The 22183-nt window shown below is 54.0% G+C and overlaps 1 protein-coding gene across 7 annotated transcripts in view; it reads left to right on the forward strand.

Annotated features, from left to right (window-relative positions):
- The window catches only part of TRIM9 (tripartite motif containing 9), a 77208-nt gene extending 55193 nt beyond the window's left edge, over positions 1-22015 (forward strand). The window contains exons 6-13 of one of the 7 annotated variants that reach the window (XM_074821147.1): positions 2135-2292; positions 4986-5124; positions 10362-10550; positions 13304-13345; positions 14017-14040; positions 15058-15361; positions 16409-16571; positions 20281-22015. In XM_074821147.1, coding sequence (XP_074677248.1) covers positions 2135-2292; positions 4986-5124; positions 10362-10550; positions 13304-13345; positions 14017-14040; positions 15058-15361; positions 16409-16571; positions 20281-20343 — 1082 coding nt within the window. In that variant the 3' untranslated portion in view covers positions 20344-22015. Of the gene's footprint in view, positions 1-2134; positions 2293-4985; positions 5125-10037; positions 10618-13303; positions 13346-14016; positions 14041-15057; positions 15362-16408; positions 16572-20280 lie in introns of those variants that run through there. The other 6 variants (XM_074821148.1, XM_074821149.1, XM_074821150.1 and 3 more) reach the window with 6 other exon arrangements.
- The last annotated feature ends 168 nt before the right edge of the window (positions 22016-22183 follow it).

Below are 22183 nucleotides of genomic sequence, written 5' to 3' on the forward strand. Positions count from 1 at the left end.
CAATTTGGCAAGCCCTGGGAAGCTGACAGAAGATACAAATGGGCTGAGGCACAGGGAAGCTCAGGAGGACGTTGAACATAGCCCTGTACCTTCAGCTGGTGCAAATGAGCTGCCTGGAGGAAAGGCCACCAGCTGCGGGTCTGGCACAGCTCTTCATTGCCCCACACTGCTCTTTGTTGCCGTCACTGTTGGATTTCCTGACTCGGGAGCCATTTGCACACACCAGCATTTCTCAGCGGTCAGACACAGGAAGGCTGTTGACCACGCGCTTCCTCTGTAACGATAACGAGCATCTTCAAATAATGGCCCCGCTGGTATTTGCTGCAGTGAGAAGGGTGTGTTGGACATGGCTGCTCATCGTTAGCCAGGCCATTAATTTGGAATGTCAGTAACATTTTTTGATAATGAGGCGAACCAAACCCAGTGAGGGCTGGATTATGGTTTTGATTACACACCAGTTGTGGAGATGTTAGCGTGTTCCTGCCCTCCCTTCTTCCAGTTTAGCCCAGAGGGTTATTTTCATTAATAAGAGCAACTCTGATGCTAGTTTAGCTGCCCGCCCTCCTCTGTGGAGTCAGGGCAGACCTGACAGAGGCCATCCTCTCTTCTCACCCTCTCTGTGGAAATAAGTTTTATAGACTTTGCAGAAGGTTGGGTTTGGATCCCAAACACATGTTGCAGCACCGAGGGAGGCAGGGCAGCACCAGAGGTCTCAATAACGAGCAGGGGTGAGCCATAGTACAGGGCATCCCGCATCCCTTGCCAGCACACACTGGGCATGAGCAGCATCCCTTCTGCTGTAACACGAGGGCTTTCTCCACTCCGTTTCCCCAGACACTCAGCCTGGGGGTTCCTGCTGAGGATCCGACCCCAGGAGGTGGAGGAGTCGCAGAGGGCAGTGGTGAATGGTGAACCTTTGCCAGTGAGTCTGTCTTTTCTCTCCCAGGCATCCATGGCTCCTCCACATCTTGGCTGGATTCTCCATGTCTTTTTTTCGCTGGCTCTCATCAGCCTTTGGGCAGTGAGGATGAGGATGGAGGACGAGCAGCTCTGTTGAGAGGAGGTTTGGGAGGGCTGTCCCTGACCGGGGGATGGGGTGTACCAGTGGACATCCTCTTCCCTTGTCGTGCTGTCACCCCTGTGTGCTTTTCAGAGCAGGAGCAGGCTGCGTTACACACTCGCAGATGCCCAAATACAGCAGCCTGAGCAGAAAAAAGTCTTTTATGTCCCCTGCGTAGCTACTGGGAGGCTATAGGGTGCACAGCCTCCCAGTTTCAGCTCCAGAGGCATGCGGAGGCTGCAGGCAGGGACTGCCTGGTGCCAGTTTGGAGGCTTCTCTGACATGTGCTTGTGCTCCTCGTGCCTCCCTGGGAGGTGCTCAGCAGCAAGGGGTGTTTGCTGGCTGAAGGGGCAGCTCTGGGGGCCCCACGGGAACCCCCAGAGTGGGTGCTGTGCTTGGGACAGAGTGGAGGGACCCTGAGCCTTTTCCGGCAGGTCATGGACAATCACTCCCTGGCACTGAAGCAGCATCGTTGAGAGACACACTCAGCTCTTCACCAAGTTCGTGCAGTTGTCTCCCCTTTTAGGACAGACTCTACCATGGCAAAAAGATCAGGCGCTCCCTGTTCTGCAGGTCCTGAGGCTCGTCTCTGCTGCTCCGGCATCACTTGTTTTGTTGCAGTGAATTTATTTGGTGGAAAAGCAGAGTGGGGCTTACTGCTGGGGTGTGGATAAGGCCAGGCCCACGGCTGCTCTGCAGAACATGTGGGAGAGTGTCTCAGGTTTGGGATCAGCTGCTGGGAGAACTCCAGGCAGTTCTATACCAGGTGTATTGTTGCACTGCTATATTTCACCAAAATGCGTAAAAAAACAGGAGGAGAGCAGAAGAGCTCTGGGGAAATCTCAGCTTCACCAGGCTGCGGGGTGGAGGAATTTGGTGGAGCTTGTTTGGAGGACCGTCCTTTCTGCTTCCTCCCCACTTCACACCCACAAAATTGCAGTTACATCCCTTGTACCACGCTGGCTTCTGAGGCAATAAATGCATCTTCCATGCTCCGAGACGTGCGTGCCGCAGCTATTGCCCTGCTCCCCCTCTGTGGTGCTAGCAGCCAGGGTTACACTAATTTGTGTTTAGTTTCCTCCCCAGTGCCGGCCCCTCCAATCCTGCAGCTAGAGGAGTGTTGCACCCACAACAACAGCGCCACCTTGTCCTGGAAACAGCCCCCCTTGTCGACCGTGCAGGTGGAAGGCTACATCCTGGAGCTCGATGATGGCAACGGCGGCCAGTTCAGGGTAGGTACTTGGAGCACAAAGCCTGTCCCAGCGGCGAGGTGTTACTCCTGGCTCCGGTATTGCCCTGCCATGAAGCGGCCAAAGAGTTCCCCAGGCTTTTTGCAAGTCCTCTCCTTCCCTGGAAACACAAGACTCGCTGCTGGGGTGTCCAGGGAAGCTGATGGTGCAGACAGGCTGCGGGCTTTTTTGGTGGGCAAGGTTATTTGAGTGGATGGAAATACCTTTCCAGTGCCCGATATGACTTGGAAATGCAAAGAACACATTTGAAGCTCCATCTTTTTAGGCTGCTAAATATTTCATACAAGGTATGCTAATTGCCATGAAAGACTCATGGTTTGCCAGCTGCCGGCAAGAAGAGGTGTTTAAGGCCTGAGGGCTTTTAAATTGCTGTAATTACACAATTAAAATAGGATTTTTCTCTGATCCGACACGCTGATAATTATCCTAGCGTCTTCACATCCACCGAGGGCAGGCGCAGGGACCAGCCCATCGTGTTTTCTGAATTCATCCACAGGAAACTCAGGCAGACAGGAGCCAGAGCAGAGTCAAGGCAGAAGAGAGGTGACATGGGTGGGATTTGGAGAGAGAAGGGAGCAGGAGGCTGGGTTTGGGGAGACCAAGGCTCAGCACAGCCACCCCAGCAGGGCGAGGGCAGTTCCCCAGAGCAGAGTCTTCTCTCAGGAGGCTTCAATGTGCCCAGGAATGCCGCTGGGATTATAGAGGGCTGCTCCAGACACAGCCAGTGCCACAAAGGGGAACATCTCTGGCTTCTCAAATCACTGAACCATTCTCCTGCCCAAAAGCAGTGAGCTGACCTTGTCAGGCAGCAATTTGTCCAGGGAGCTGGGAGTGCCAACTGTCCTATAGGTGACAGTCCCTGCCCAGAGCAGGTCAGTGTGTAGCCCAGCCTCTTAGCTACCTCCCTTACAGACAGGCAGGAGAGTTTGGGAGGGTGTCCTGAGGCAAGAGGACTCTGCCTTTGGGCATCAAGCCCCAGAGGGGCTCCTTGCAGTGAGCCTGGGGTGGTGAAGTGGGAGCTGTGCTCTCTCTCATGGGGTGCCAGCTGCAGGAGAGCTCTGTGGGTGCTGGAGCCCAGGTAGATCAGAGCCACCTTACTGTCCCATCCCCAGTCTCACCCAGTTCGTTAGGACACCTACACTGTGCTCCTGGATCCCAAGCACTGACCTGTCACTGTTCCCAGGTCTGCTGTGTCTTGGGCCACTCCTGTCCGCAATCAGGGTGGCAGGAGGGGTGGAAGCCATCATCTCTGCTCTGCCATGCAGGGGAGCATGTGGGTGTCACAGCCCGGGCTGGAAGCCCAGAGAATTGCAACGGTTCTGTGATCCCCTCGGGTTAAATTAAGGTGAAACGACACCAAACAACCTGTTAAAATGTTTTACTTGCGGTGGAGAACAATTTAAACTTGGAAAAGGATAATAAGCAATGTGGTCTCTTATAAATCTATAAGAAAGAAAAGAAAGGAAAGGAAAAGAATGGAGAGAAAGAGAGTCGAAAAAATCCAGATCACCACCCCTGGATCCAGCGTTGTCTCAGGTCCAGTAATCCTGGGTGGTGAGTGCACACGGATCCAACTTCGATGGTGGGTGCACACACAGCAAAGTTTCTGTTGCCCTTTTAAGTTCATCTTATTAGCTGATTAGCATACTAGACGAGGAAGGGCAGGACTTCCACAAATTCATTTCCATGAGAGATGAGGAAACAGGTCTCCTGACGCCCAAGAGCATTCAAAATTGTTTTCTGCAGGGGTGTTTCTGTGTCCTGGGCTCAGTCTGTAGACATTCTCTGGCAGAGCTCTTCCAGGATTCAGTGGGAGTTTGGCTGGGATTGATGCCTTGTGACTTGCTCCAGTATGAATAGCATCTCCATCCCCTACAGAAACTGGTTTTATGGCACAGTATTCACAGAATCATCGAATCATGGAATGGTTTCAGTTGGAAGGGACCTTAAAGATCATCCAGTTCCAACCCCCTGCCACGGGCAGGGACACCTTCCACCAGCCCAGGTTGCCCAAAGCCCCGTCCAACCTGGCCTTGAACCCTTCCAGGGAGGGGGCAGCCACAGCTTCTCTGGGCAACCTGTGCCAGGGCCTCACCACCCTCACAGGGAAGAATTTCTTCCTTACATCTAATCTAAATCTGCCCTCTGTCAGTTTAAAGCTGTTACCCCTCATCCTATCCGTACATCCCCTGATCAAGAGTCCCTGCCCCCTTTCCTGTAGCCCCTTTCAGTCCTGGGAGGCCGCTTTAAGGTCTCCCCAGAGCCTTCTCTTCTCCAGCTGAACCCCCCAACTCTCTCAGCCTGTCCTCACAGGGGGGTGCTCCAGCCCCCCAAGCACCTTCATGTCCTCCTCTGGCCCCGCTCGAGCAGGTCCGTGTCCTTCTGATGTTGGTGCCCCCAGAGCTGGACTCAGCACTGCAGGGGAGGGTCTCACGAGAGCAGAGCAGAGGGGGAGAATCCCCTCCCTCACCCTACTGGTCACACTTCTGATGCAGCCCAAAGTATTGTCAGGGAACAAATCATCGGGTCGTTTTGCTGTGCTTTATATGCAGAGCTCCTGAGCCTGCTCCAGGTAGCAGAGCACGGCTGAACCCTGGGCATCACGATCACCAGGAGCCGTTCTCCCACCGCTGGGACTCCGCGGTGTGTGAGCACTAATTGCGCTTGCTTTGCAGGAGGTGTATGTGGGCAAGGAGACCATGTGCACGGTGGACGGGCTTCACTTCAACAGCACGTACAGCGCACGCGTCAAAGCCTTCAACAAAACCGGAGTCAGCCCGTACAGCAAGACCCTGGTCCTCCAGACATCTGAGGGTAAGGCATTGCACCAGCTCCAGCCCCACGCGCTCGGACGCTGCTCACACGCGCGCGTGGGGCCCATCCAGCACACCCAAGCTTAGCACTGCGATACAGGGAACCGCTCCGCTGGTCCTCCAGTACCTCAGCAGTTCACTGCAGGAAAGCAGGAGGGGAAAGGATATGTCAGGAGCCTCGAACAGTACCAGAATTTCTCACTCACCCCTTTCCCTCTTGCAGATGTTCTTTGGGGAGGTACAGTGACAGGCATCCCGCAGAGAGGTATTGAAAATTTGGTTGCAACAGGGTTTGTATTATACAAAGGGAAGCTCATATGCTTTCATTAATCCCAATTAAAATAAAACAACACTGTCGGCGTTGCTCCTGAGACACTAAAGTGGCTGCACAATGCTGTAACCGCACGACATCTCCAGCCCCTGGCAGTGCACGACAGAGAGCAGAGGGACCGTGGAGCCGCACAGGCGTCCTGGCAGACCCCCGGGTGTACAGTCAGTCACGCTGGCAGCGGCTGCATCGTCCCGGCACCGGCAGGCACTCAGAATATCAAACACCCTCCTGCAGGTTGCGGAGGAGTTCTCCCCATCTGACTTTTAAGTACATTTGTCACACCAGGCACTTAATCCATCGCGGAAAATTGGCTTGCTTCTGACATGCAGGTGGAGAGTCGAGAAACGAGGCAGGAGTCAGAAGCAGCGGGCGATGCAGCCGTTGAGGAAGGAGCCAGCCCCCACCAGCACATCCACTGCCCCATAGCCTTGCTGCCAGGCAAGAAACCCTTCCTTGGGAGTTTTCCACACTTGGTGGAATCCCTTTTTCTTACTCCCAGACTAAAATCTCCCTTTTCCCAAGCCGTGTGAAGATTTGTTTCACAGCAGCGTGTTCCTGCAGCCCCAGCTGCTGCCAGCAGACATGGTCTGGGGTCAGGAGGGAACAAACGCAGCTCCTGGGGCTGCTGGTGGCATGGAAGGAAGGTGAGAGCCTTCTTGCCACAAAGTATCTCTGGTGGCTTTGAACAAGGAGAAAAAAGGGTTTTCTGCTGAAAACTGATTTACAGATGGAAGCGGAGCAAGGCTATGCAGGGCATTTTCACTTGCTTGCCTGCACTCGTCTGCAGGAGATAACTGTTCCCATTCGGAAAGGACACGTGCAAGCTTTGAATGTGTGGGGACTACAGGTTGGTGAGGAGCAGGACTCGTGTGTGACAAGTGGAGTGGAGAGCAAATCTGTGACAAACCCTTCTCATACGAGAAGCAGAAAACTCAAATTACAGGCCACAAAGGCCTCAGCACATCTGTCTGAGAGCTGTGTCAAGGAAGCTGCAGCTTTCCTCTGGAGATCCAGGGATGGGACAAGCCGGATCCAGCCCCGCATGGGGGTGGCCAGGACTGCTCCCAAAGCCTCAAAGTTCTCACCCACTTCACTACCAGGCTTCACCAGCCTTTGCAGGAGACAGCAGAGCTTTGGCTTCTCATCACATTTGTGTCTCATAAGACGCATCTGAGACACAGTTTCCTAACCAAAACCAGTTGGGCTTTAAGTCATCCCAGCCAGGAGTTTGCAGGGGGGACCCTATGACCTTTCCAGCTCTCCTTCCCTCTCATAGTTGTTTTCACTGTCAAGCCAAGCTCACCAATTGTGCAGCTCCAAAATATGAAGAAACCTGGGAAAAAATAGCTGTTCATAGTCCCAGCAGGCCAGGCTGCACTTGGGGCTGGTGCCTTGGTCTGTGCTAGCAAACAGACTTTTCACTCTTCTGAGCATCGTCTGAAAGTTTGCTGCATTCAGCCTTTTCACCAAATGGGCTTTTACATTTGTTACTCCAGCACGAAAGAAAGAAGGAGAAAAAGTCAAATGGGCCTGGAGCATTTTCTGCTTTTAGAGGCCATCTGAGCTTTTTGGACTGAAAGTGAAATAAATTACATCTCTGTGCAGCTTCCAGATACCCGAGTGACTTGTTGAATAGAGCCACCTTGCACATCACAGCTCTCCTGTTAAGCTTTTATTTCTGGCCTTTAAAGCAGCATCAGGCCTTTAAGTGCTATTTTGTCTAAAGTAGGCTTAGCTTTCCCCTTCAGCCTGCTCTGCAGCTTGCTGCAAAGTGTTCGTGTGGGAAGAGGGGACAAAAAAAGAGACAGGCTTGATATGAAGAGAATATCTCTCTAAACACAGCTGTCCCGCTGGAAGTGGTTATGAGAAATTCTGCTTAGAGGGTGTTATTTAAAAGCTGGCTTCTAGTCCTAGCACACAAGATCCTTATCCACAGCCCGTGGAAGTTAACTGAAGTCTTTCTTCTGCCTTCGGTAAGCAGTGAAACGGTCTGTAGAGACTAGCGGGGTGTGAAAGGTCTCCCAGGGTCTCAGCATCTGAAGAGAACAAGGATGAGAGGAGGGTAAAATTGTGTCTTCAGGCATGGCTCTGTGGTCCTGCCCAAGGTGAGCCAGGCAGCACCGACGGGAATGTCCCACGGGAAGTTGGCACCCACGCAAGCCCATGCACATCTTCTCCTGCTCATCCCAAAGGAAACTACATTTTCCAGCTGAGGAAATGGCAGTTCAATCTTCAAAGCTGGTGCTTAGTGCCACCAGCAAGGCAAGGTGGCTCCTGGCTGGGAGAAGGTCTGAAGCCCTTTGCACATGCTGGGCCCTCCACGGCTTCCCAGGGATGAAGATCCTCATCATCAGCACAGCCAAATGGCAGCAAGGGCTGCCGTGGTCCTTACCTTGAACTGTGTCCCATCCCTACTTGATGTCAGGCTGTTTCACAGCAGCCCTAGAAGTATCTCTTGCCCTGTCACATCTTAGCCAATGCCTGCCAGGACCGTCACAGCAGGTCCCAAGGCACTGCAGTGTGGGGCCTGGCTTAGCCTCTCTGTTTCTTCAGCACCTGTGTGAAGTTCAGCTGTAGGTTTGGAAATCAGTCTGGAGGAAAGTTTGCAAGGTGACCCTGTCCTTAGGTACAGACATCTTACAAAGCTTGGCTGGTGACAGCACTGCTGGGCTGCCCTCGCCTCCGGGAGACCTCAGGTCTCCCCCCAGCCTCCTCTTCTCGGGGCTGGGCAGCCCCAGCTCTCTTGGTCTTTCCTCATCCAGCAGATTTTCCAGCCTCTGGTCACTCTCCTGCTGACTTTGGGACACAGTCTGTTTTCCTCCCAGCGCTTTCCCATTTTTACCCTGTGGTTCCTTGGTGCATTCATGGATGTGGCAAGAGCAGCCTCTGAAGAGGCCTCGCAGAAGCCTCTGGCTCCGGTCTGCTGGTCACGGCAGGATGCAAGTGGCCACTCTTAGGAACAGGCACCCAACGCGTGGTGGCAAGGAGCAGAGGAGGAGATGTCTCAGTTGCCGTGGAATTAGAGTCTGCAGGAGGGCCGGCTGCTGGGCTGCTTTTCTCTACAAGGATTTCTGAGATGGCTTCTGAGTCCCTCCAGTGTTGTTTCTTTCCATGGGCTGTCCCTCAAGCTGGATGATGGGATGAAGGACCAACTCGCCCCAGGTGGAGATGGAGAAGAGGAGCTCGGCAGTGCTGGAGGGGACTGTCCCTGCCTGCTGCCCAGGCCCAAATCTGTGCTCCTGGCTGGTGCAGGGAGGTTTGACCTCCCTCCTGCCAAAACCTGCTGCTCCGTTCTCACCCTTCCCCAGGTCTCGTTGCCCACACCTTGGCCCTTCCACCGGGCTGCTTCGTGCCTTCAGCCATGCTCTCCAGCTGTGCACAGAGAGCCAGCGCGGAGGAGGAGCCAAGTCTCCGCTCCACCTTCTCTAAGCTGCTCTGAATCTCCAGCTTTAGGCATGGCTGCAGGGTTTCAAGGCAAGCCTGCTTTTGGCTTCTTGTACCTTTGGTGAGACACAAGCCTAGGAGCAGAGCCTAGAGCCCTGTGACCTCCTGTCCCCTCTCCTGGGTTCCCAAACTTGGCCGACTCTGCCAACACCATGAGCAGCCACTCCCAGCCACCTCTGCCACCCTGGAGATGTGGCAAAGGGGCTTGGGCACCACAGCCTGAGAGCCCTTCCCCAGCCTAGTCAAGCACCAGAAGCTTTTCTCTTCTTTCAAGCCCAGTTCCTCATCTGGGGCCCAACTTTTAAGTTCGTTACCAGCCGTGGAGTGACCCTCAGCAGCAACCAGGGCTTTTTAACCGTCAGTTTTTGGAAAGGGGTAAACAACACAAGGGAAAATAGTCTGCAAGGAGCTATAGGAACGTAAGACACTAGTTAGGGAGAGCCAGGAGCCCACTCTTGGTGGTAGTTCCTTTCACTCTTGGGAGATGTTAGAGGGCACATCCCTCCGTAACCTTGAGCTCCATTTATTGACCTGTTGTGCAGTAATTTATCTAACTCGTGTCTGAACCCACTGACATTCTTTGCTTCCACAGCTGCAGAAGTTACAAAGAAATGCGCAAAGAAATGTTTCCTTTTATTCATTTTAATGTGATTTCCAGCTCAATCCGTTTTCACAGCTGAGACAGGAAGGCTGGGGATACGGTGTTCAGGAGTGTATCTGATTTGAATATGTGGAGGATGGTGGATTCTACATTTTCACATTAACATATCCCTTGACAAGGCTAGGGAAGAAATTGCAGGAGGTGACTGTGGTAGCGGGGAACGGAAACCGATGACCCGAGAGGTTCCCTCTACTCTGACATTTTGCTGTGAATCACATGAGTTAAATTCTTACTGTAAGGCTCAGATGTGTTTTGACAGGTACAAAGGGATACCAAGAACACAACATCCCGAACAACCTTTGAGTAAGGTGGGTGCTTGGTGGTACTTAGGGTAATATAGCTTAGTACAGCCCTGCAAAATGCCTTTCAGCATTACCAACCGACTAGTTTTCACGCCACTAATTATTGTGCACAAAAAGGTATGAGATTTATTAAAGAACAATGGGAAGTGTGCATGGTAACTTGTGAATTTTTTTAGGTGCGTTACTGTGAAGAGGTGCAGGACTCACTGTAAAGAAAAGCGTATTGAATTTGTCATGATGACATGGGAACATTTTGGAAGATGAAAATGTGTTTATTGCCAATACTGTCGGAGGCAAGGCTTTCCTGAAGGGTCTCGCTGGGTTGCACAGCACCAGACATTTCTGCTCCGCGCACCGTACGCACGCTCGCTGCGGCAAAGCAGGGTCCGTGCGTGCCGAAGCGTCTGTGCTCTGCTCTGAGGTCTGGTCTCGGGCGATGGAGTGACACCGTCCAGCAGACCCGATTTCTGATCTCTAGTTTGCATTGATCTTACGTTTAGACACGCAGTCAGAAGAACAGACCCTCCCTTTTCCAGTGCCTTTGGAAAGATCGCAGCTTCGTAGAATGAGTCCTTTCTCCTCCACCCTTAATCTACAACCCAGCTTTCCGGGGAGATCCTACTTTGAGCTAAGATCTTCGGCCCACCAGCTGAGCTTGCATTCTTCTTTGCAGTCCCTGAATTCAGCTGGTGAGCCGAGTGCCTCTGGCATTTCCTCTTGGTCTGTGCTTCTGGGCATCTCCAAAGTATTTGTTTGTTTTGTTCCGTTGTGTTTGTTTTTCCCATGACATGCGGATGGCAGGGGGAACTCCTTCTGTTTGTCAGTGGCCTGCTCCTGCCTCGGAGGAAGTTTCGGTGGCGTAGTTATCGTGGTGTTTTCATCTGTACGTACCAGCATGGGCAGTTGTAGGCGTGGGGTGACGGAGCAGCACAGTAACTCCTTAACGTGGGTGCTGCTCTCAGCAGGGCAGGCATGGCTGAAGCATTTTGCCCAGCCGGCCGGCAGAGCAGATCCCTCATCTCTAGTTTGTGTTGATCTTGTGTCTAGAGACAGTCAGAAGGACAGACCCTCCCTGGGAGAAACCTGTGGGGACATCTCGATGGCTTGCTTTCCCTATACAGCCAGAAAACGCAGCCTCTGCTGTGAGATTTGTTTGGTGAAATTAGTTTGTTCCGTTAAATCTAGACCCCTCTTAAGAAAGAAGCAAGTCTAGATGCAAGCAAGGTCTAGCTAAGGCCAGCTCACAGACCCCTTGCAGTCTGGCTTCTTAAGACCCTGAAGATGTGGCCTCTCGTCCGCTCAGCTTTGAGCACTGGGCTCGGCTTTTGCAAAACCAGACGTGATCGTATCCAAGTCTTGTTTTCTGCAGAGCAGAGGAAACCACTCCCGTGACACCTTGCTCACCTGGCAGCACCCACAAGCGCTTTGCTTGCCTCCTTGCTCCCGGTCCTCGCGGGCTGTGGCAGGCCGTAGGCAGTGCAGGCAGGATGAGCGATGGTGTCAGGCAGCCAGAGAAGGAGCCGCAGGCACAGTGCATCTCTCGGAGCTGTTTTCTAACCAGTCTTTGCACATCTTCTGTTGCTAAAGATCCTGGGCCCTGATTCTTCCGCCAGACTGGATTTACACCACTCCATGGGCTCCAATGGAGTCATTCACGGCTTCCTCTGGTGTAAGCCCAGGAAGAATGGGGGCCCCCGATTGTTTAATTTCCATCCCATAACCTGGAATGAGGAATGCCGCAGCATGACCCTTGCCAGAATAACCGGGGACCCTGCAACTTTCTTTTCTTTGTGCTTTTTATGTTGTTTTTTTTTTTCTCATGGTACTTCTGTGCGCTAATGGCTTGAACTCTTGTTTTGTCACGGACGTTTCTTACTTTGTGTCCAGTGTACCGAGATCCCCTGCGATGGCCGTGAGCAATACTTGTGTGTGCGGTACAGACCTCTGCAGTCGCCATCTGGGGTGGTGGGGCGAGGCAAAACGGGGTCCTCGATGTCCCGAAGATCCCCCTGGGGTGAACTCGTATCGCGGCGATGCGCAGAGACCTCGAAAACCGCTCGTTGAACAGGGGCACGGGGCGCGATTCATTAAAACAGCCTCAGGAGGTGCTGCTTGGCGCTCGCCACGCAGCGCCACAGCGGCCAGAGGTTTTGCCACCGACACGCATGTCAGCAGGGCGAAAAGCCTGCTTCCTTGCCGGAGGAGAGGTGAAAACTGTTTAGTTTGAGGAGGAGAAGGCTGAGGGGAGACCTTGTAGAGAGGTTGTAGACATTGTAGAGAGGTTGGTGCTGGTCTCTCCTCACAGGGAATTAGCAACAGAACAAGAGGGAATGGCTTTAAACTGCAACAGGGGAGGTTCAGACTGGGCATTAGGAAAAAAATTTTCACAGAAAGAGTGGTCAGACAGTGGAATAGGCTGCCCAGGGAGGGGGTGGAGTCACCATCCCTGGATGTGTTTAAGGGTCGTTTAGATGAGATGCTGGGGGATGTGGTGTAGGGGAGAACTTTGTAGAGTAGGGCTGATGGTTGGACTTGATGATCCCAAGGGGCTTTTCCAACCTGAATGAAAAAAACAAACAAACAAACAAACAAAAAAAAACAGTCGCAGAGCTAGTCTAGGGGTTGGTTAAAATCCTTCCTGAATGCCTTCCCGTGCAGTGCCAACATGGGGCTTCACGTTGCCCTCTCCTCCTGGCGAGGACAAGCTCCTGGATCAGGACAAGCTCCCAGATCAGTCCCTGGCTGCGCTGCGGCTCCCAGGAGGTGTTTACAGCCAGCGGTCAGGCACAGCCCAGTCACAGGAGAATGAAGGACACCCCAACGCATCCTCCCCATGCAGCTGTAGCCAGAGCTACAGCCCGAAGCCCTTTGGGTGCTAGCGGGGGTCTGAGGCCAGGCGTCTGCCCCCAGGGGCCCCCCCTCCCACTCCGCTCCTTCCCAGGCCACACACACGGCCTGGGAGAGCTCGGTGGTCCCTTTTCACTGGACACACCAGTGGCTGCTCTTCTGTCATCAGTCCCTGTCCTCCAAGGAGTGGTTTTTAATTCAGCTAAGTGTCAGTCTAGAGAATATTTACCAAGCGGCCAATATATTCCACCAAAGCTAAAATTTCCTGCCTCTTTTCTGGAGGAAACTCCAACGATTTGGCATCCCGAGCAGTTAGCGATCAGACTTGATGCTCTCGAAGGCTGTGATGGGATCTGCCCCTGCAAGAGCAGATACCCCATGCTTCCCAGAGGTGAGACTCACCAAAACGGCCAACGGTTCACGCATAAAACTCACAGGTCGTATTTGCGACCCCTCTCCATGCTCTCTGGCTTTTAATGAATCAGGCCTCCTGTGGCTGGCTGGATGCTTAGTTAATGGTTACATGCTCGTGAGTGTTTTTCAGGTGGTTGTTGGTTCTTAGCTGTGATGTGTGAAATGTAGTATCTCTTTATAGGATGCAATTTTGAGACACAAGGAACGCCTTACTCTCAATTAGGCAAGTATATTTATTGTAATTAACTGGCACCTACTCCATGATGCTCATCCTTTTTTTTTTTTTTTTTTTTTTTAATCTTTACCTTTTCTTTGGCAACCGAGCAGCATTTCTTGCGCATACCCTCCTTGCAGGGCGCTCTCGGATGTCGTGGCAGTAGGCAAATATGGACTTGACTTACGTTGCCGTGTAATGTAAAGGCATTTTGAGTTTTTCCCCCATATGGTTTTAAAGAGAAGCCTGAAGTTGGCGCTCTGGAAGTGGACCTGTAATTAAGATCCTCCTGCTCAAAGCAATACATATTCCAGTTCGTTAAACACGGGCCAAATGCCGAGGAGGTGATTGGAGCGAGCACTGGTGGTAGCTACTTGCCTGTCCCCTTCAGACTGCCTGCAGGGTCAGGGCCGTTCATCCCCCCTGGGGAGAAGGAGCCCCATGCCCAGCCCAGTGGGATTTCCTCCTCGGGCAGCTCTCACACCATGCCAGCCAGCCCATGGCCGCTCGCAGCCCGAGCCCGTCCTCCCTCCGTCTCTCCCCACCTTTATGCAAAACGCTGAGAGGTCCGTGCGCTCGCTGGAGAAGCAGGCAAGCAGAAATTGTTTCTCGTTCCTTTCTTTACCCAACCTGACGTGCTGTTTTCTCTCCTGCATGCTTTTCCTTGGGAATGACCACAGTTGACATTAAAAAAATGGTGGCAGGTACGGAATCACCTCCATCCAGTTGCAAAAGTGGGGCGCCCGCGTGCATGTGAGCTGTCTTGTGAAACGATCCAATAAATCGATGAATAAATCTCACCCGAGTGTTTTATTTTTCAAGCCGTATTTACTCCTGCAGGCGTGAGAGAGTGTTTTGTGGATGTGTCAGTTCACGTTTCAGTGACCGCTGGAGAAAACCACCTGGGGAACCGGGCTGGTGGCTTGTGAAACCCCGTGCCTATGTCTTGTCGAGGACATGACACTGTATCTGTCAGATTTGCAGTGACCGAGTCCCGTGCATTTAAACCAGCAACTGTACCAAGTCATGGAGGTTTTCGGGTGTTTTCCAGCCTTCCCATGAGCTAGCTCTTGTCTTATGTGTGGCCGGTTGCTCCTCAGGGAGGTTTCTTGGTGTGACGTAGCATCTCTGTCAATGTAGACCTTTGTATGTGCTTTTGGTTCCCAGAACTGCCAGCCCTCAAATACACACACAGAATTCCTCTGCTAATCCTCAGTCCCCTTCCCACGCTGGGCCTGACCCTGCAAACTGTTGCTTGCATGAGTAACCCTTCGTCGTAAGAGTACGTTATGTTAGCTAGAGCCCGGAGACCTGGCCGGCATCGCACGTCTCCTCCTAGGGCCAAATTTTAGGAGATCATGAGGATCCTGCGGGCTCATGAACTCAGAGAGACAGACGGCGGGAGGGGACGGAGACAGACAGGCACCGGGGAGTCACAAGAGCCAAACTCATCTGGATCCCGGCCCTAAAACCTCAGCCATGCTGGCAGGCTGCAGCCGCACGAGCTCAAAGCATCCCTCCATGCCAGAAGGTGCCCCCTCCGCCGGGCAGCTCCTTGCCTGCTTCCAGCTGCCACATCGGCGGGCAGCAGCCCGAGCCCCCGCCGTGCCTCCGCGCTACGTGTCGGCCCTGCATGCAGCATGCGCTGTTCCGTGTCCGCTCCGCGTGGCTCGGTCGCCGTCCCCCTGCCGGACTAACCCGATGTCGTTTGTGTGTTGCAGTTGCTTGGTTTTCTTTCGATCCTGCCTCTGCCCATGCTGACATCATCTTTTCTAATGACAACCTGACTGTCACCTGCAACAGCTATGATGACAGGGTTGTGCTGGGGAAAACGGGCTTTTCCAAAGGGCTCCATTACTGGGAGCTGTCGATCGATCGTTACGATAACCACCCTGACCCGGCCTTTGGCGTGGCACGCATTGATGTCCTGAAGGATGCCATGCTGGGCAAGGACGACAAGGCCTGGGCCATGTACGTGGACAATAACCGGAGCTGGTTCATGCACAACAATTCGCACACCAACAGGTAGGCGGTCTGGAACGGGGTCTTCCTCCCAGAGACCACAGCCCAGTCTCAGCCCGTGACTTTTCCAGTGGCACCTCAGGTGCCCACACAAGGCTGACATTGCTCCTACTTGCCTCTTTTAGAGGATAAGCCCTTGCCCCGAGCAAGGGACAGTCCCTGCCTCCCTGGTTCTGCCTTGCTCCCATATTCCTTCCCTGCCTGCTGCAACTCAGAATCACAGAATCACAGAACCATCTCGGTTGAAAAAGACCTTGAAGATCCTCCAGTCCAACCATGAACCTCACACTGACCGTTCCCAACTCCACCAGATCCCTCAGCGCTGGGTCAACCCGACTCTTCAACCCCTCCAGGGATGGGGACTTCCCCCCTGCCCTGGGCAGCCCATTCCAACGCCCAACAACCCCTTCTGCAAAGAAATACTTCCTAAGAGCCAGTCTGACCCTGCCCTGGCGCAGCTTGAGGCCATTCCCTCTTGTGCTGTCGCTTGTTCCTTGGCTCAAGAGACTCATCCCCCCTCTCTGCACCCTCCTTTCAGGGAGTTGCAGAGGGCCATGAGGTCTCCCCTCAGCCTCCTCTTCTCCACACTAAACCCCCCCAGTTCCCTCAGCTGCTCCTCTTTCTGTGCTGACTCTTCCCCCAAGCATACACAGCACCACCCCCTTCCCGTTAACCACCCAAAGCCTCGTGACTCACGCAACAAGAAAACAGCCTTTGCCTTTATCCCTGTGCCACTCGCTTTCCCCACGGCACAGTGGGGGCTTTGAAGCTTGGGGAGAGCTCGGCGTCACCTTTCTGCAGCCTCAAAGGCCGTTCCCTGATGGGTCGGCAGGGACATGATGGCAAGCAGGGAGCAGCTCCACGGGAGGCTCGAGGAGGACGTGCCCAGGGACTTGGGAGGATGGCTGGGATGGGCGCAAGTCATGGCCTGGCTCCTGGGTGAGCCGTGAGTTCAGCATCGTCAGCCCTTGAGGTCCATGGGCTGAACGCTGAGCCAGGAAGAAAAAGGGCATTAAGCCACAGAGATGCTCTGATCTTCTCTCCCCACAGAACCGAGGGTGGGATAACAAAAGGTGCCACGGTGGGAGTGCTGCTGGATTTGACCAGGAGGACCTTGACGTTCTCCATCAACGAGGACCAGCAAGGGCCTGTTGCCTTTGAGAACCTGGAGGGCCTCTTCTTCCCCGCCGTCAGCCTCAACAGGAACGTGCAGGTATGTGCATTGGCCGTGCTCCCTGGAATCACAGAATCATCTCAGTTGGAAAAGACCTTGAAGATCCTCCAGTCCAACCATTAACTTCACACTGACCATTCCCAACTCCACCAGATCCCTCAGCGCTGGGTCAACCCGACTCTTCAACCCCTCCAGGGATGGGGACTCCCCCCCTGCCCTGGGCAGCCCATTCCAACGCCCAACAACCCCTTCTGCAAAGAAATACTTCCTAAGAGCCAGTCTGACCCTGCCCTGGCGCAGCTTGAGGCCATTCCCTCTTGTCCTGGCGCTTGTTCCTTGGCTCAAGAGACTCATCCCCCCCTCTCTGCACCCTCCTTTCAGGGAGTTGTAGAGGGCCATGAGGTCTCCCCTCAGCCTCCTCCAGACTAAACCCCCCCAGTTCCCTCAGCCGCTCCCCATCAGACCTGTGCTCCAGACCCTGCACCAGCTCCGTTGCCCTTCTCTGGACACGCTCGAGTCATTCAAAGGCCTTTTTGGGGTGAGGGGCCCAAAACTGAACCCAGGAATCGAGGTGCGGCCTCACCAGTGCCGAGTCCAGGGGTAAGATCCCTTCCCTGTCCCTGCTGGCCACGCTATTGCTGATACAAGCCAGGATGCCATTGGCCTTCTTGGCCACCTGGGCACACTGCTGGCTCCTGTTCAGCCAGCTGGCAATCACCACCCCCAGGTCCCTCTCTGTGGAGCACCACAGCAATGTACCTTGTGCTCAAGCAGACTCCTTACGTGGCTGTCACCACTCAGCATGGCTGATGCTCAGCAGCATGGGGACTTTGTGCAGTAGGGAGGGCTCTTGTGCAACAGAGGTGGCTTGGAAAGAGCCAAACGTACACCCTAAAGCACCAGTGAGTCTCTAAAATGAGGACAGGCCTTCCTGCAGACGCAGCCGCTGCCTCCGGCTCCCAGCGTCAGGTTTCTCCATCAGGGCTGCTGAAGGATCAGGGTTCTCCCGCCCTCCTTGGTTGATGGGGTTTGACAACTCCCTTTTGTGATACTACCCCACAAGAGCCTCACCAGCTCTTACAGCTCTCCCAGGACCCAGGCAGGAGCATTACCAGGGAGAAGGGCACCTTTTAAAGCCTGTTTTCCTCTGGGGAGTTTCAAACCCCTCTTCTCTCCCTCTCTTCCAAGCTCTCAGCTCTCCTGATCATCACCAAGCAGTGGTTCCCTGGGCCTATCCGGTATTTTCATCTTCCATTTTTCCTCTCACTAATCTCATCCCTGCTATCCTCTCCCCCAACAAGTCCCCCCCGCGTTCACTAAGTCTGGCTTTGGCACATCCACTCTACCACCGCTTGCACCTCCAGCACTGCACAAGTGCCTGGGCACATCCTAGGCCACGTCACACGTAGGGGATGACCTCAGGGTGTCCAGCATCACGGTCTTCCACAGTGGATGTCAAAGGCATCACCTCTGGGTGAGGGCAGAAACACCGAGCAGCCTCTGTAAATTAAGGATCCGTGCCTTAGGCCGTGCTCTGCCATGCCCGTTGGGATCCAGGCTGTGCTGTGCCCTGGTACCAAGGCAGTGACAGTGATGGTACCACCCCAAACCCTGGGAGCATCCCTGCTGGAGCGTCCCGGTGTTTAATTAGGAAACATTAAAGCAGCACATCTTCTCTGCAGTGGTTTTAGAGGTTGCTGTATTAATTTCCTGTGGTAAAAACATCCTGCTCTGTGATGGGTTTAATTCCTACCACAGTCTTCTACGTGGCCCTAAAAGACGAGCGCGCTTCTAGAGCCCCTCTGCTTTCTGACAGGTCTCTGGGCAAGGCAGAGCTTAAATCCCCTGACGACGGAGAAGGCCCATGGAATGCTGAGAAAAAGCTGCTAATAAACCCAAGCCATCCATTATCCTTCAAAGGTGTATGAGCAATTAGAAATGACACTGGTTAGGAGGGAAATAATTGTATTTTAGACAAAGTTTTCTATAAATCTGTATATGAAGGGGAAAATGCTGCTGTTCCAATAAAAGAAGGAATTGTGCTTTCCTCCCACATTAAAGCATTGGTGGAGGGAGCTGAATTACCCACGCGCAGCTCCTCAGCACACGTGGGGGTATTTGCAGGACGTGGCCCCTGGCCTGGTCAGTCCGTACAAGCGGAGCCTGCCCGTATCCCTTTCTACAGACTGGGGGTTTTCTGAGGCGCAGTGAGCATCAGGTCTCCAGTATTTCTTTCCCTTTGTCGCTGTGTTGCAGTCTCCGCCGCATCACTCCCCATCCCCGGGTGATGGGGATCCCTGATCTGATACCGTGACATTTCTACATGCTTGATTCAGCTCTGAAGAGTCCAACTCCTCCTACAGGCACTTGAGAACTTGTGGCAGGATGTCCAAAGGTAGCTGATACATGAACAAACAGAGCTGATACATGAACAAAAGTCAATAAAAAGCAGCTTTGAGGTGAAAAAAAGTTGCAACACATAGGATGTCGTAGAGCCATTTCCACTGTCAGTGCTAAGGTTTCCATACAGAATGCAATTTTCTCTTGTAATTCACAGAGATTAGAAAGGTTCTCTGGGTAACACAGATGGATTGAAAGGAAGAAAGCGGGAAGAGTCTTGACCAAATTTCAGTCTAGCAAAACACTTAAGCATACGCCTAAAGTTAAGCTATTTTTTTTCTCCTCAGATTCAGGCAGAAGATGCAAACAGAATAATCTCTTGTATTTCATCTCTTGGCAGGCTCTGATGCAGGCTGAACCCAGAACATAGTATCTGGTTAAAAAACATGATTTAAATGAATTAAAATGATGCATTTTTTTTAAAGAAGCCATATAGCAACCATTTATAATAACAAAAATGGCAAAGTAGTTAGGGATGAGACGACACTTGAGTTTGGAAGACTGTATGATATATAGGTGCCAGCCGAGCTCCCGTTTTCAGAAAATCCTAGAATGGTTTGGGTTGGAAGGGACCAATAAAGGTTGCATTTGAGCATCCCCCCCACGCCGTAGCATGGCCCTGCCCCAGCACCCTGCTGCTGCTCAGCTTCCCCACTGCAAAGGTCCTTCCTGCCACCAGCAATCGGCCACATCCCCTCTGCCGTACAGCCCGTGCTCAGCTCAGGGGCTTCTCGGAGGTCTCCTTTTCTTCGCTGTCCTTCAGGCCCCTCCACACCCTTTTTGTCCACCCCATTTGCAGAAGGACCCAACTGCTGCCGTGTCCCACCTCTCCAGCAGCTGGCTCTTGGATTAGTCTGGCAATATTTGGGGTTTGGTACCGCTGGTACCAGTGGTCTTGCTTCACACCGGAGCTGCACAGGGGATCCTGCAGCGCAAAGGAGTCGTGAAGCAGCAAGATGGAGCCACCACCATTCTGGTGATGGCCTTTCCCACCCCCCAGGCCCCTGCTGCAGCAGGGAGGATGCGCAGTGGGGCAGAAGCAGTGGGCTCACAGAATCATCTCAGTTGGAAAAGCCCCTGAAGCTCCTCCAGTCCAACCACGAACCTCACACTGACCGTTCTCAACTCCACCAGATCCCTCAGCGCTGGGTCAACCCGACTCTTCAACCCCTCCAGGGATGGGGACTCCCCCCCTGCCCTGGGCAGCCCATTCCAACGCCCAACAACCCCTTCTGCAAAGAAAGCTCCCCGCAATGTCTCCGGTCACATCCTGCCTCTCCCCTGGGTGCTGCCCCTGCCCTCCCTGGGGTCGATGTGCCAGGCTGCTGTACTGTGTCTCTCATTGCAGGTGACGCTGCACACCGGCCTGCCCGTCCCCGAATTCTACGCTTCACGCTCGGCCATGCCCTGAGGATGGTCCCGGAGCCGGCTGCCTCTTCTCGGGACCAGAGAGGAGCCAGCCCGTTCCCTCCTGCAGGACAAGGCCGGTCGCTGAGCTGCCAGGTCCTGCTCGGCCGCCGGCCGGAGACGGGGAGGCAAAGCGGGAAGGAAGAACCTGGCTTTTGGCCATCTCTGATCTTCACCCTCCCGCGCTGTCCTGTGTGTGTGCGCTTCGCTGTTTAGCTCTTTTTGGCTGATGAAGTACCTAGGTAGCCTGAGATGTTCCTCTGTGTCCGCTTTTAGGTTTGGTTTTATTGATTTGAGTTGCGGTTTGGGCGGGGGGGGGGCAGTTTAGTCTCGTTTGGCAGAGTGCTTTCCCCTCCCACGCCAGGGGGGTGGCCGGAGGGACCCCCACCACGGGAAGGCTTTCGCCCACGCCAGCCCCGTTACTTTGCAAGATATTTTTTTCCCCCGTGGCCTTTCTTGCAGAGCGCCCTCAGTCACGTGTAGAGGTGGGTCCTGGATTACCAGTCAGTCTCCACGCCCTTACCAAAACACCCAGCCCCTTGTCCCCCCCTGCCCCGAGGCATTTCTGTGGGGCACAGGGGGGACACCACCCTGTCCTTGGGTGCTCTGGATGCCAGAAGACCCTTGGTCCAGTGCCGAGCACCCATGCAGTGCTCTCCCCTGGCTCCCCGCAGCCCGGCACACGCCACAGCCATACGCCAGAGAGCCCTCGCCCGCCTCTTTGGAGATTAGTGTTTATTTTTTTATAGTTGCCGTATAAAGCCTAGCCTTAAATACTAACTGATAGTGTCCTTCCGTTCACCGGAGAATTCATTCTGCAGTGAGGCTCTTGACGGGGAGCCCGGGGATGGGGATGGCGATGGGGATGAGGAAGATGGGGATGAGGAGGATGGGGATGGGGAGGAAGGAGAGCTGGCCACAGCCCTGCCACGCACTCAGGAATATGCACCCGCTGCCCTGCCTGCACCTGCTGCCGGCAGCAGTTCCCGTCAGCCTCCCCCCCCTTTGACTTTCTGGTAATTCCAAGGCAGGAGAGGAGCAGGGGGAGATTGTGGGCGCCGTGCTCAGTACCAGCCCCCCGTTCCTGTGCCGAGGCCGCCTGCACGCTCAACGTCCCCACGCTTCGCTCGTCGTTCCCTCGCCGTCTCCCGGCGCGGCTGGTGGAGCTGGGGGAGGCAGCAGGGTGGCTGCCGGGGGGGTGCCGGCGTGCCCAGCCCGGCCGGGGAGCTGCAGCTCCTCGATGCAGGGTGGGGTGGGATGCTGCGGGGGTTCCGCTCCGGCAGAAAGTGTAAATAGACCGTTCCCTTCCCACGTGCCCTCTAGGACGGTCCCTTTCATTCCCTTGTTGCTCTAGTATTAAGTTTACCTAATTTATTGGATGGGTGCTATCTTGTTGACTTACACCGAGGAGTTTCTCTCAGCTGCAGGAGAGCCGTGTTGCGGGACAACGCCGAGCAGCTCTTTGGTGAATTCCTGACGAGCCCCCGTGGCCGGCTCACTCGGGGCTCCTCTCTCAGCCGTTATCCTCCCTTCTTTAGGATGTTCATGGTGCTTATTAGACTCCCAGTGATTGTACGACGTCGTCCCCCTGTACCGCGATGATAGCTGCATACAGCCGCTCTACTGAAGAGAAGTGTCATGTTTGCTGTTCTAAATAAAGGACTTTTATGAGAGAAGGGCAGAGCTTCCTAGAGCATCTCTGCGCCGCCACAGCCCCCCTGGCTCTCGTCACCCCGGTGTGGGTCACCAGCACATCCCTGCGCCGTCCCTGTGGTGGCAGAGAATGGACAGAACTCAGTTCACGGGAGGGAGCAGAATCCCAGAATCATCAAGGTTGGAAAAGA

This window comes from Strix aluco, chromosome 4 (assembly GCF_031877795.1).
Source record: "Strix aluco isolate bStrAlu1 chromosome 4, bStrAlu1.hap1, whole genome shotgun sequence".
NCBI lineage: Eukaryota > Metazoa > Chordata > Aves > Strigiformes > Strigidae > Strix > Strix aluco.